Source organism: Asterias rubens, chromosome 20 (genome assembly GCF_902459465.1).
Source record: "Asterias rubens chromosome 20, eAstRub1.3, whole genome shotgun sequence".
In the NCBI taxonomy this organism is placed as follows: Eukaryota; Metazoa; Echinodermata; class Asteroidea; order Forcipulatida; family Asteriidae; genus Asterias; species Asterias rubens.
Window position 1 is genome coordinate 4,360,878 of NC_047081.1, and position 12,481 is coordinate 4,373,358.

Sequence of the window (12,481 nt, forward strand, 5' to 3'; positions counted from 1 at the left end):
ACGGGATGGAAGTTCATTTCAAACATCAATTACAAAAATATCTGGATACAACATTTTCAAAAAAGTTCATTTACTTTTATCAAATCAACAAAACTGGGTTAAATTACAACACTTATAATTTGTTCGTTGTCATCACCATTTTAAAGGGACAAAAGATCGATGAAAATATTTTTGTTCCTACCGTTATTTTATTAAATCATGAAATTGTTAGATAAATTCATCAGATTGGCAACCTTAATTGAAAAACTTACTGGCCAACAGAACAATAAATATATTGTTAATAATTTAAGGACATGTTAAAGACAGTGGACACTATTGGTAATTGTCAATGATCAGTCTTCTCACTTGGTGTATCTCAACATATGCATAAAATAACAAACCTGTGAAAATTTGAGCTTGATTGGTCATCGGAGTTGCGAGATAACTATGAACGAAAAAAACACCCTTGTCACAAGAAGTTGTGTGCTTTCAGATGCTTGATTTCAAGACCTCAAATTCTAAATCTGAGGTCTCGAAATCAAATTCGTGGAAAATTACTTCTTTCTCGAAAACTATGTTACTTTAGAGGGAGCCGTTTCTCACAATGTTTTATACCATCAACCTCTCCCTATTACTCGTTACCAAAGGAGGTTTTATGCTAATAATTATTTTGAGTAATTACCAATAGTGTCCACTGCCTTTAACCGTAAAATCTGCAGGTCCCGGCAAACGTTTGCATTGCTGAACATCGCATCCACTTGCTTTAAAACACAAAATTAAATTGATAAACGCTTACGTCGTCTGGCACACAGTGAAACAATAAGGAATGTTCCCTTATTCCCCCCCAAGAGTTTTCTCCAGATATTATTTTGGAAAAAACTCATGAGGGAAAAACATATATTATATATAAATATATATAAAATACAGTTCATTAACATAATTATTTAATATTAGCTTATGATATGTGTAAATAAGTTTGACACATTTTGAAAACAATAAAACACAATACTATGAAATAATTCAAGAATTGCTTGTAGCCTTGAAGTTGCATTGATAGAAAGGCAAGGTAAATGCAAAAACTATGAGACACAAAAGGAACGTGAACAAAAACAATAAAAATTTACAAACTTAATGGTTCTGGGATTGAAATAACATAAGAGTTAAAGTAGACTAACAGTAAATATAGGTTTTCTCGGCCAATTTCGGAAAAAGAGCAGCCAATTTAACCATCAAGCTATTCTATTTCGCGCACAATCGAATGCTTATGAAAAAGGGTCATTCGATTCTGTTTTATGAATAGTCAAATTTAATGTTTCGTCATTCGATTTAACAAAATAATCATTCAATTTAACAATTCATCAAAGCAGCATTCAAATTCGCAGTCGCTTCTTGGGGCGTGTGTGTCTCGAAAAAGAATGACGATACACTAAATTGAACATAGTGCTAAAGGAATTTGACTCGACCCAAAACGAAATTGAATGGCCGAATTCTGAATTTGAAACGCAGTAACAACTAGAGAGGCAAAACAGCTTCAATTCGAACGCATGAAAATGAAATTGACTGCACATTTGCCGAATTTGACCGAAAAAACCTGAATTAGATTTTTTTTTGATAGGGTTTCACAAAATGACTGTAGATCAACCGGGTACTATTTTTTTTCTCAAAGGCATCTTTAACAACACAAAAAGTGCAGGGCAAAACCATGTAGGAAAACATCCCGCGCCGAACAAATAGTCCCCCCCCCCCCTTAATGGACTATTTCTTTCAATTACCTTGGAAACCTCCTTGGGTTTCTCATCCAGCAGTGTGTTGACATAGGAGAGGCAAGGTCAGTGAATTTCCCATGTGAAACATGTAATTAGTTTTTTCAGGGAGGAAATTAGACAAGATAGCAGGGTATGGAGCAAGTCACAAGGATAGAGTCGGAAGTACGCAGGGCTGTGTAGTAAGGCTACCAAGTAGTTGACACAAATGAATTGACCAAGAAGAGAAAACCTTCCAGCTGGCCCTAAATTCACAGAGCTACTTTACACAAAATAACATTGCTTAGTAATCTTCTGCTAAGAAAAAATTAGCAGGATACCAGCCAGATATATTGCATATGTGAAATGACACTTTAGCTGGTGACATTATTCTGGTAAGCATATTTTGTTGTGCTTAGCTACTATTTATGCTTAAGCAGCAATATGAAATTTGGGCCAGAACTGAATTAAGAACAATTGCAGGGGACCTCATCTTATGCCTATCAACCGTCTGTCCTTGCATTATTTTCATATTGCCAAAACACCTACATGTAGTTCATATTATTTCTCCATGAATGTCAATCTTACTGACACATCAATTTGTGTCAAACCTAATTTGTTATTTCCCAGTCCAGTTTTTATAATATTCAGGCTGAGGTGAAAAACATCAATGTTTCTCGGTGGGAAAATGCTTACAAAGCAGAATTTACCTGTCGCTAGACTGCTCAAGTCTTGTGCATATTTGAAGGTTCAGGTGCTAGGCCTGATATGTCACAGAGGCAACGAAGGCGATTGCCTCCATGCCCCGTGGTCATTGCCTTGGTGCCCTTGAAATGCTGTCCGAGTAGAAATTTACAATTTCCTCATAGGGTACCCTTTACCAAGGACAAAATGTCTCTGTGCCCTTGCCCTTTTAAAAACGAAGCATACAGGCCTGGGGTGCTGTTCTGTTTAACTGCACACTATTATTTCCTTCATGATGGCTGTTAGGCTTCAAGTCGCCCTAAAATGTCAAAATATGCACAAGACTGCCCTGATAACCACAACAGCACTCCACACTAATGTTAAAAATAGAAGCTCCGCACCCGCATCTCAAACGAGGTGTCAAAATATGTGCGTACATGTCCAAGTTTTGTATTCACTCGCGTGCACTGGCCGTCCTAGCTTACTGCGGCCTGGTGCACTGATGCAGTGACTGTGTGAGAGCTAGGTGGTGACTGTGTGAGAGCTAGGTGGCGGATTGTTTGTCTGACATGGGTATTCTGAGTCAAAGTGACTACATTAGTGCGGAGTGCTGTTGTGGAGTGCCTAGTGTAAAAAATTAATTTATCATTCAACAGTTAACTGAAAGAAAGCAGTAGTACAAAACGCACTCGAGTAAAAAAGTCACAATGCCCGAGGTCCATTTTGCTTCCAGAAAATGCAGAATCTAGGTTAAATCTCATCATTTCATCGTTTTCATCTCCATTTATTAAGAGGGGAAAAAACCCAACACATTTGATTAAACCTTCTGACAAACTTGTTTCTGCACTAGCTACTTTTGATTGTTAAGGCAGGGACGACATTTCCAGCAAATTTGCTAAAGATATTGCACTTCCTTTAAAGGTGAAGCTACTTTGTCTTGATGACAAGAAACAGCAGCCAGGCTTGAGAAAGTTTAATCCTTTGTTGCCATGGAAACTGTCTGCACCCAATTAAGCATCAATACATGCATCATTCACAGCTCAAGATGAACAATATCATGAATCTATCTGTTACACTGCACGGTACAATCATACATACATGTTGGAGTAGGAGCCTCTTATAGATTAGAGAATGTAACATCAACAATCTCAGGGAAAAAGGGAAGACAGCCAACCGATTCTTAAAGAAGTAGTACAGAGTGGTAATTAGACATTTCGAAAACAGATTGGAATCAATCAGAGAGCTCACTGATTATAAAGTTTATCCCAGAACCTTTGCTTTAAGAAAGTCAATAAAATAGCATTTGATTCTTGAAGACCTCTTCCCTGTTATTACCTTTACATATTGATTGCTGCATTCCAAATAAGAATGTCATACAAACGCCCACAAAATCCGCTTACAAAAATTGCTTTTCATAAAATGGGTTCACCAAAATAAAAATGCAAAGATAATAACAATTTTCAGTGAAAACAAGAGGATTTAAATGAACTCATTCTTCCAAATTCTTGCTAATTTTTGAGTGTAATAAATGGGGATTTGCCGACCGTTGTCATGGGAATTGATATTTAAAAGGAAAGTATACAGTTTGGTTACATCTGGAAGAGCAATTCAGAATCCTGCATCCTCACTTTCATTTCTCTATGCCTAAATCAAGACGGTTTCTTAATAGCTCAACTGTGAAAGTCATTGCCTTCTTGAGTTTAAGCTTCTGAAAAAAGGATCTTCCAAGGATCAACATTGTAGGTCATTCACCACTGCTATAAATAGTAAATCAACCAACAAGACCAAACCAGAGAGCAATTTAGGGTGGTCGGGTGAAAAAAGTCTCCAAGTTTTTATTGCCATTATTGCAGTCATTACCAAACATACAGACCCTTTATAGAATGAACTTTTTCTAGCATACACGTAACCAACGTTTCAACATTAAACTCAAATCAAAACCGACTTTTTCTTTCTAGTAGAAAAACCTCTTCTCTTGCATCTTTTAATAAACTCATCCATCACTAAAGCAGTGTGCCTTGTTTGATGAACAAAGAAAGTCAAAGATGAAATACATTAAAAAAGGGCAAGTTAATTGATTGGACAAACTACACACTTGTGTGCACAACTTCCCTTAGACCAGCCAGGGATGAAGACTGTATTTACCCAGAGCTGAAACCTAACCAAGTTTACAGGAAACTCACATATTTGCCCTGTCATTAACTCTACCTTGTATAATGAAATTTTGCTCTCTTATACATTGTGGGGATGTTTTTCAAGACCTGGGTATCTGGAACTCATAAAATTAAACATTCCTGTATAGCATCAGGGCTGGGTGGAAGATTGATAGATGAGGAATTGAAATTGATGGTGGATTCGTTATAGAACGAGGACAGTTCAAAAAAAGGGAAACAAATTAATATAAACAAATTGCACGCAATAAGGATCAACCCTTGGTATTTCTCGTGAACCAACATGGGCAGTGAATATTTGAGAAAAACATGTAGTTTGTTTTCGTAATATATACACGTTTGCCATTCCAAAACAATAAAAAAATTAAATCATAAACAATTGAAAGAAATTGAATTCATTCAAGAAATTTGTTTTTGTTATGGTTTAAAATCGGGTGTTTTACAACAAAACATGAAACTGAAAGAACACCAGAGTTATGTTTTGCAATAACATAAACGCTGAAAACTACGTGACAAATGAGACCCACATATGGTGGTCACCGAATATCTTAGATTCCAGAAAAGTACGCTTTCAGGAATTGCAAGCCATTGGTTCCAGCTTTGAAACCCAGAGCGCCTTGTTATCTGATCAACATAAATATATCTCCCTGCTTGAGTAATTTAGCCGATTCTTTATGCAGATTTCTTTTGCTATTCCATCACTGATGACAAGCATCTGATAAATCTGTATACAGTGGGAGACCATGTTGATACATGTATGCATATGTCCACTCAGTTGGCACTAGGTTTGCAGCTGTTGCACTCAACGTGCGAACCCATCAGGATTCCCAATTGATGCTGTTCAATACTATTGGGTATGCGTGTGAGACAAGTGTTAACACACTGAGAGTGGTGAGGCTTAGAAGTTTGCACCACATAATTCCTCATGTGTGAAATATTTTACATTTTTGTATCATGAAAATATTATTGATTATTATGGTTCCAATATCAGACTAGATATAATCAATATTCATGAGTATTAATGGGCACGAACCCACACTACCATGACCATCTGGTTTACCATTTTCCCCAAATCTATTGTGGAATTCTATACCTGGTTAAGTTGAAACCCTTTTTAGGGTTTAATCTAATGATGAAATTGATTAAAACTCAAATGTTTACAAATGTTTAGCTCATAATAAACATGGCATCTCTCATGCTTCACTGAATTCATGGGAAAAAAACGCAACAACATTGGTGGTCTCATTGTCATTTTCAATTGTTACATTTTGCAGCTTTATTAAAAAACAAGAATGTTTTTTTGGTGTTGAGTTTCTCAGTCTGTACTGTTGTTTCTTTTTGTACAGTGTCTAGAAAATACAGCTGATTTTGATTATAGTGCAGAATTATAAAGTTGGGTTTGGATTTCCGATTTTTGAATCATGTGTTCTTTCAAAATAGTTACCTAAATAATACAACAACAACCAAGTTTGTAAAAGATTTCATGTACCTTATGGAGTAGATATAACAGCACAATTTGATGGTGTCGAATTTTAGACTTTTTCTAGGAATCTCTCATGAAAACCATTTGCGGGTTCGTGTCAACCTCATTGTACAGATTCTAAAAATATCAAGTACATGTAACTGTTCGGCATTGATGAATGATGAGCTGTTAGCAAGAGATAGCAGCCAAGAGGATTTCCTGCATTCTCAACAAGGCTACAGCAGGTCCTGCCATTGACTTTCCAGAGGTGAAATCTATCCTCCTACAATTAACCTTGAATCCTTAAATTTGGTCTTCATTTCACATCCCCCTGGAAAAGGAATACCCGATACTGCAATTTGGTTTAGAATCATCTCAAAACGGATGGCTAAGATTGAATAAAAAAGATATTTAAATCAAACTTTTTTTAAAGGAAGCTTTTTTGAAGAGGGGCTGGGGACTGGGGTAGGTTTTTAGCTCATCAAATCTAAACCTAACAACATGTATGTACCTTAATTTCTCCACGTGGCAATGCAATGTATCTCTTGAAAGACTTTTTTTAGTGAAGTGAACATTTCACACATAATAGCCAAGGGAATATTTCACACATAATAGCCATGATCAAAATACTACATTCCTTTTTACCCATTGGTTTTTCCAGGAAACAGTTTTTCATGTGTACTTTTAACGACACTACTCTAATTTCACCAGGTGTTTCTGGAGTAGCTGTTGTCTGTAAAGACAGGCAGAGTATTAATACGTGTGGGTTGTGGAAACTTATTGATTTAACATAGGCCACTAAAGGCGGGCATGATAAAAGGGTTATCAAATGTTGGCAAATACTGAATAAGGAAATACAAAATGAGACATATCGGAATTCAGTATTGTTTGCAAAACTGCCTGAAGAAATGTGTTATTCCCGGAGGGAGGGAAACGGAACGTGGGAACTGAAACATAAGACATGGCAGTGTTTAGAATCGATTGAATATATATTGCGCTGTAATTGATGGATACGCTGGATACTTAGACTAATTTGAATCTCAAAATGGATGACAAAAATGACAAATTCTTATCCGACTAACTTCATACTCTCAGTGGGCCTGAGAGGGGGAATTTCCTTTTTTGACTTTTACTCCAAGAAGGAATATTTACACCAACCAATCCCTTGACAAAATGTTATCACTCACACGCCTGAAGTATCCAGTACCACTCAAGTTTCTAAGAATTAAAGAGGAGTTCAGTGTAGGTAGGATCTGCATGAGTGCTACTGACCAGGTCACATTTTTGACAAAAAAACATGATGACCTTAAATTTTCATGACAATTGTAAAAAATAGAAGCAGCTGTCAAAATTTTATGATGTGTTTCTACTTTTCTTCATACCAAAAGGTTGATTAATTGGTCAGTTTTAATATTGTCTTCCGTACCACCGTGTACACTTTCTGCCTGAATGTCTAGGCTTCGGGGCTGTCTTGTGAACTTAGGATGTCACAAATCTAATAATAGACACATGTCTTTGGTTGCTTTACTCTTTACTGTAGCTACTCAGCTACTTTGTTCTGGTGTGGACTAATGTGTTACATCAACATGGAAGAAACTGCAGAAAATGGTAACTACCTACATTTCCACATGAAAAATATAATGGATACATGTGTATAAAGGGTTATTATCATTTCTTTTAGTGGTCCCCAAAAAATAAACTGTTTACAAAATATAATGCACCCAAAAATACTGAAAATATAGGAGTACAATATTGAGTCCATTGCGGCAAGTTAATCATATTATGAGTTTTTAGTAGAGAGGATACATTACTGGTATTGTAGATACATGCATTATATATATATATCAAAATTACTTGTAGAAAAAGCCAGTAAAGGACAAGACAATCAGCCAATCAGGTGGATTGTTAGATAACAGCTTGATAAGCAACAGCCAATAAAATTGTCTGCATTCTATATGAGATGTTGCTATCAATCATGGGCCCAATTTCACAATGTTACCTAGTGCAGCATTTTGCGGCTTGCAATGCTTTCAAGCGTGCTTTAAGCATTACAAAAAGACAACCTGGGCACAAAAATGTCCATCAAAGCTCGTGTGACTCATTCTAGAAACTGTTTTTTTTTTTTTTTACAGTGGCTCTTAAGAAGTTCTCATGGAGATAGAGCGGCTAGAGCCACGAATTTCAAGGGGACTTCTTCGAAAACCTTTAGTCTTGCCGTATAATTTCAGCACAATTTGTTTGATTAACACTGAGCAGTGCTATGTAACTTGGCCCCGATGGCATGAATTGAAACTTAATTCCATTTTGATTGTGGCCCAATACAGCTTGAATTCATGCACATTGCGATATTTCATTACATTACTTACAATAATTTTTTGCCGTTTAAAGGTTATTTACAATCAGCTGAAAAAACCTGCAACATCATTTTTTATAAGGCAGCCTCCACTTCACCAGACCTCAATGTGTGAAGAAATACAAATTGACCGAATCATACGGGATCATATTTTCCACCTGCTGTACGACATTACAATTCTTTTCAAAATATATTACACTTAAAAGCTACAAACTTGTTGCTTTTTGACATAAAAAACTGTTCTACCTACAGTGTAACATACATTTTAATTACAGTCAGATCTTGGTCATTAACAGGATGCATTCAACATGGATGTTGATTTAGGATTGAACAATTGATCTTGGTCATTAACACGATGCATTCAACATGGATGTTGATTTAGGATTGAACAATTGATCTTGGTCATTAACACGATGCATTCAACATGGATGTTGATTTACATACATTTTAATTCCAGTCAGATCTTGGTCATTAACACGATGCATTCAACATGGATGTTGGTCAGATCTTGGTCATGAACACGATGCTTTTTCAACATGGATGTTGATTTAGGATTGAACAATTGTAACTTTTCTTCACACATTGAGCTCTGTGGACAAAGTACTCTTCCAGAAAAAACATTTCATTACAAAAAATTTATAATATAAATATGTTTCATACATTTTGATACAAAGTAGACAAAAAAAGGTATATTACGTGTTATGTAAATCAACTCCTACAGACTTCAGGCGCTCGTACAAACCATTTCTCATTCTTGACAGTCTGTCCGATGTTTGGTTTCGTCTTTTCTAAGACCGTTGCTCGTCTCTTAATAAGCTTCCCTTTCTGAATGTGCGGCTGACTTCTGCTTCTCTGCAGCTGCACGGTACTCCGCTGCGGCGACGGTGACCCGGCGCTGACCGTCCGCCGATGACCCTTCCATTGTGGGTGAAGCTGCTGCTGTTGCTGCTGCCGTGCTTTCTGGTCCACGGTACTAACAACCAGGTCATCCTGGCTAGCGTCATAGTCCGTTTTACTAATGGTCTCAATACGTGGCATCTGAACCTCCTTCCGGCTCTCATTGCGTAATAGATGCAACCACTCCTCCCGTTTCTCCCAACTCGACGTGTTGAACTTGTAGATCTGGCTCGTCTTATCTTTGAAGGCAATCTGGAAGCTAAACTCACCGACCGGGGCAATCTTCCCCCCTCTCACATTGAAGAAGCCCCGCGGCTTCTTATGGACTTTGTCTGTGTACCACACAATGAAGGGGCTCGAGTCGTTGGTGTACAGGCACGCGTAGACAATTTTGGGCTTCTGTTTATGCCGCCGCCACGGTTCGTGGACCGATAATTGGCCTTGCTGGATCATCGTACTCATCTGTGCACTGGTGAACAGTGCATGCATGTCAACTTGTGGACGCGGTGGCCCCGAGCCACGCTTTAGTAATCTCATTAGGAAGTTGGATGTCATGGTTTTTTCATGCAGTTCACAGCGGTAAGACCCTCTTCTGAATCAGCACTTGGTACAATCAACAAGGATTCTCACTATTTTATCAGTCTGATTAGCGTATTGTAACACCGTAACAGAATGATATTCTACAGTTGTTGAAATCTAAAAATTTCTATTGAAAAACAACCGATATTTCTTCTCTCATTCACCGTCTACTGAGAATGAAAATCCATATCCAGTCATTTCCTGCAGTTTCTGGAGTTTGAGTTACAAACCTGAATTGGTCCAAGTTTAGCTGTTTCTTTTGCACATTTTAACACTCCGCTGCACTACAAATACATTAGACACGCCGCTGTTGCCTATCTCCTCTTCAGATATTCAACAGTCAGATCACTACTGCTTGGCCCAAAACTGTTCCCCAGGAAATCTGCCCCTTACTCGCAACCGCTACTGGGGAAATTTCTTCACCATTCTAATGTGATGAATTACACAACTCAGCCACTGGTGAAAAACGAACTCATTAATCTCGATGTTGAAAGCAGCTATTCCATAATTAGGTGTCCTCCTGTAAACACTTAACCTATCATCATTAGCACAGGGGCCCAGCCAGAAGACATGTAGAGCTCTGTGCAGCATGCAAGCTTATCACACTACAGACAGCACAAACACGTACACACACAGTCCTCTGCTCTCTCCAAAAGCACAAGTGGGAGTGACCTGCAAGAGGAAAAACACAGTAATATATTATTCACAACTGGACTCTTCCACTCGTCACACAGGGGTGGGGTAGGTTATGATAACGGAGGGTGAAGGCAGCAGTATTATCATACTTAGTGGGTACACAGTCAAGCTCAAGCCAAGAGTGGTTTATTATGGAATGGCAAAACAGAAGAGTCCAATTACTCGAAGCAGGAACCGACAAATCAATGGTGACAGTCGTATTCTTCAGTCTTCATTTGGGCGACCCACAAACATTTTGTCACATCAAGCCTTTCTTTCACAACTTTTTTGACCTGAAAACAAATCTGTATCACTGCATATTACTCAGAGAGTGAACATGGAAATAAAGTTCACTTCTACAGAAAGTAATATTAATATCACATCTGAAGCATGTTCCCCCTCCCAATAGGCCTACCCAGCAGAATATCACTGGCAAATACATGTCCACTTAAACCAGCGTCCTTAATTACACCTCTCAATAATTCCAATGAGGGCCATCCTGTGTTTGACTTCTGCTGACCACCAACGTTAAACCTTGCAGAGCAGATAACAAAACTAGATAGCGGAAGCAATGTTTGTTCATAGATCAACCTTGCTCTATGGTTTGTTGTATGAATGGATTTTTACTTCCCACCCCCCCCCCTTTTTTTTACCTGACAGCTTTTGGAAAACCACTCACTACCTGAACCATGGTTTATTAAATTTCGCAAAACACAATGAATTTTTGCCTTTGTTGTTGTTTTTGTGCTGGACAGTACTCTAAAAACAGATAGGCCTATCTAACAATCATTTTGCAAAAAATACAAAATCTGCCGACTGCAAAATCTGCTACTACTTGGCACTTGATTAATATCTGTCATTGCTACATGTGTAAATGATCCACACAAAAAGTTGTGACAAAGAATCTACAAGAGTAATTATCCCCACTCCTTAAAAATCCCACAACTCACAGAAGAATGGAAGTTCTGGTCTTGTCACTTTTGGAATTTCCCCAGCAAGATCAAACAGTAACATTACAATGACATGTAAACCACTGGAGTAAAAGCTTGCCAGGGTCCTGTATGTACAATATGTATTCCAATCCAAGCTAAGGGCCTATACTGTAAAACCATAGAGAAAGTACCACTGAACCCACACATGAAGACTAGGCCTACAGGGTATGTAAGCCCCCTACCCTTTCATGCTTCAGCAGAGTTCACACAGTACAGCCCCTATATGGCACCCAATGTAATCCAACTACAACTCACTATACAGCCCCAAATTAAATAGCGCCTCTCAAGCCAAAAGTTTGCTCAAAGAATTTGTTTGTCTGGGTAATGATAATCGAGGATTATTATCGCAAATAATCACTTCGCTTCAGGAAAAGTCTGTTGGCTTCGGGTGACAGAAGATGATGACATATAAACAACTCAAATTTCAAGGATCCTGAAACAAAATATGTATGCAGTAGTTTTTTTCCCTTCTAATTCTGCGATTGGAAAGTCTTTAGAGAGCAAAGTGTTCAAAGAAAAATTATTAGTTCGCAAAATATTAATCTTTATTCCTTCCTTCAATTTCAAAAAAAAAATTGCATGTGGTTTATTTTACATTTTACTGGAAATACAGTAGAAAGTTTGAACTTTAGTTTACACCATGTATGTAAATAACACAACAGGGTTGAAACTTAAGATTTCATGTGTTTGTTGATCAGCTGTTGATTTCACCAAACTCTTCCTAACTTAGGATTAATCTTATGACTTAGGTTCAGTTCCATATATCCAAATAAGAGGATGAATCCATACTAAGTGAGGGCGAGTCAATACTCATCCTAACTCGAGTTAGGATTAATAGCGGATTTCGTGAAATTGGCTGCAGGTCATTGCTTCTCCAACAAAAATAACTTATTAATCAGAAAAAAACAATGGATTGAACAGTTTATTTGAGTAATATCAATAAAATC

General features: G+C 37.6%; 1 protein-coding gene across 1 annotated transcript in view; it reads right to left on the reverse strand.

Moving 5' to 3' along the window:
- Positions 1-2,583: 2,583 nt before the first annotated feature.
- LOC117303666 overlaps positions 2,584-12,481 on the reverse strand; it is a 37,518-nt gene continuing 27,620 nt past the window's right edge. Inside the window, exon 3 of the mRNA XM_033787922.1 lies at positions 2,584-10,539. Within this exon, the coding sequence (XP_033643813.1) occupies positions 9,100-9,843 (744 nt within the window). The 5' untranslated portion in view covers positions 9,844-10,539 and the 3' untranslated portion in view covers positions 2,584-9,099. The remainder of the gene's footprint in view (positions 10,540-12,481) is intronic.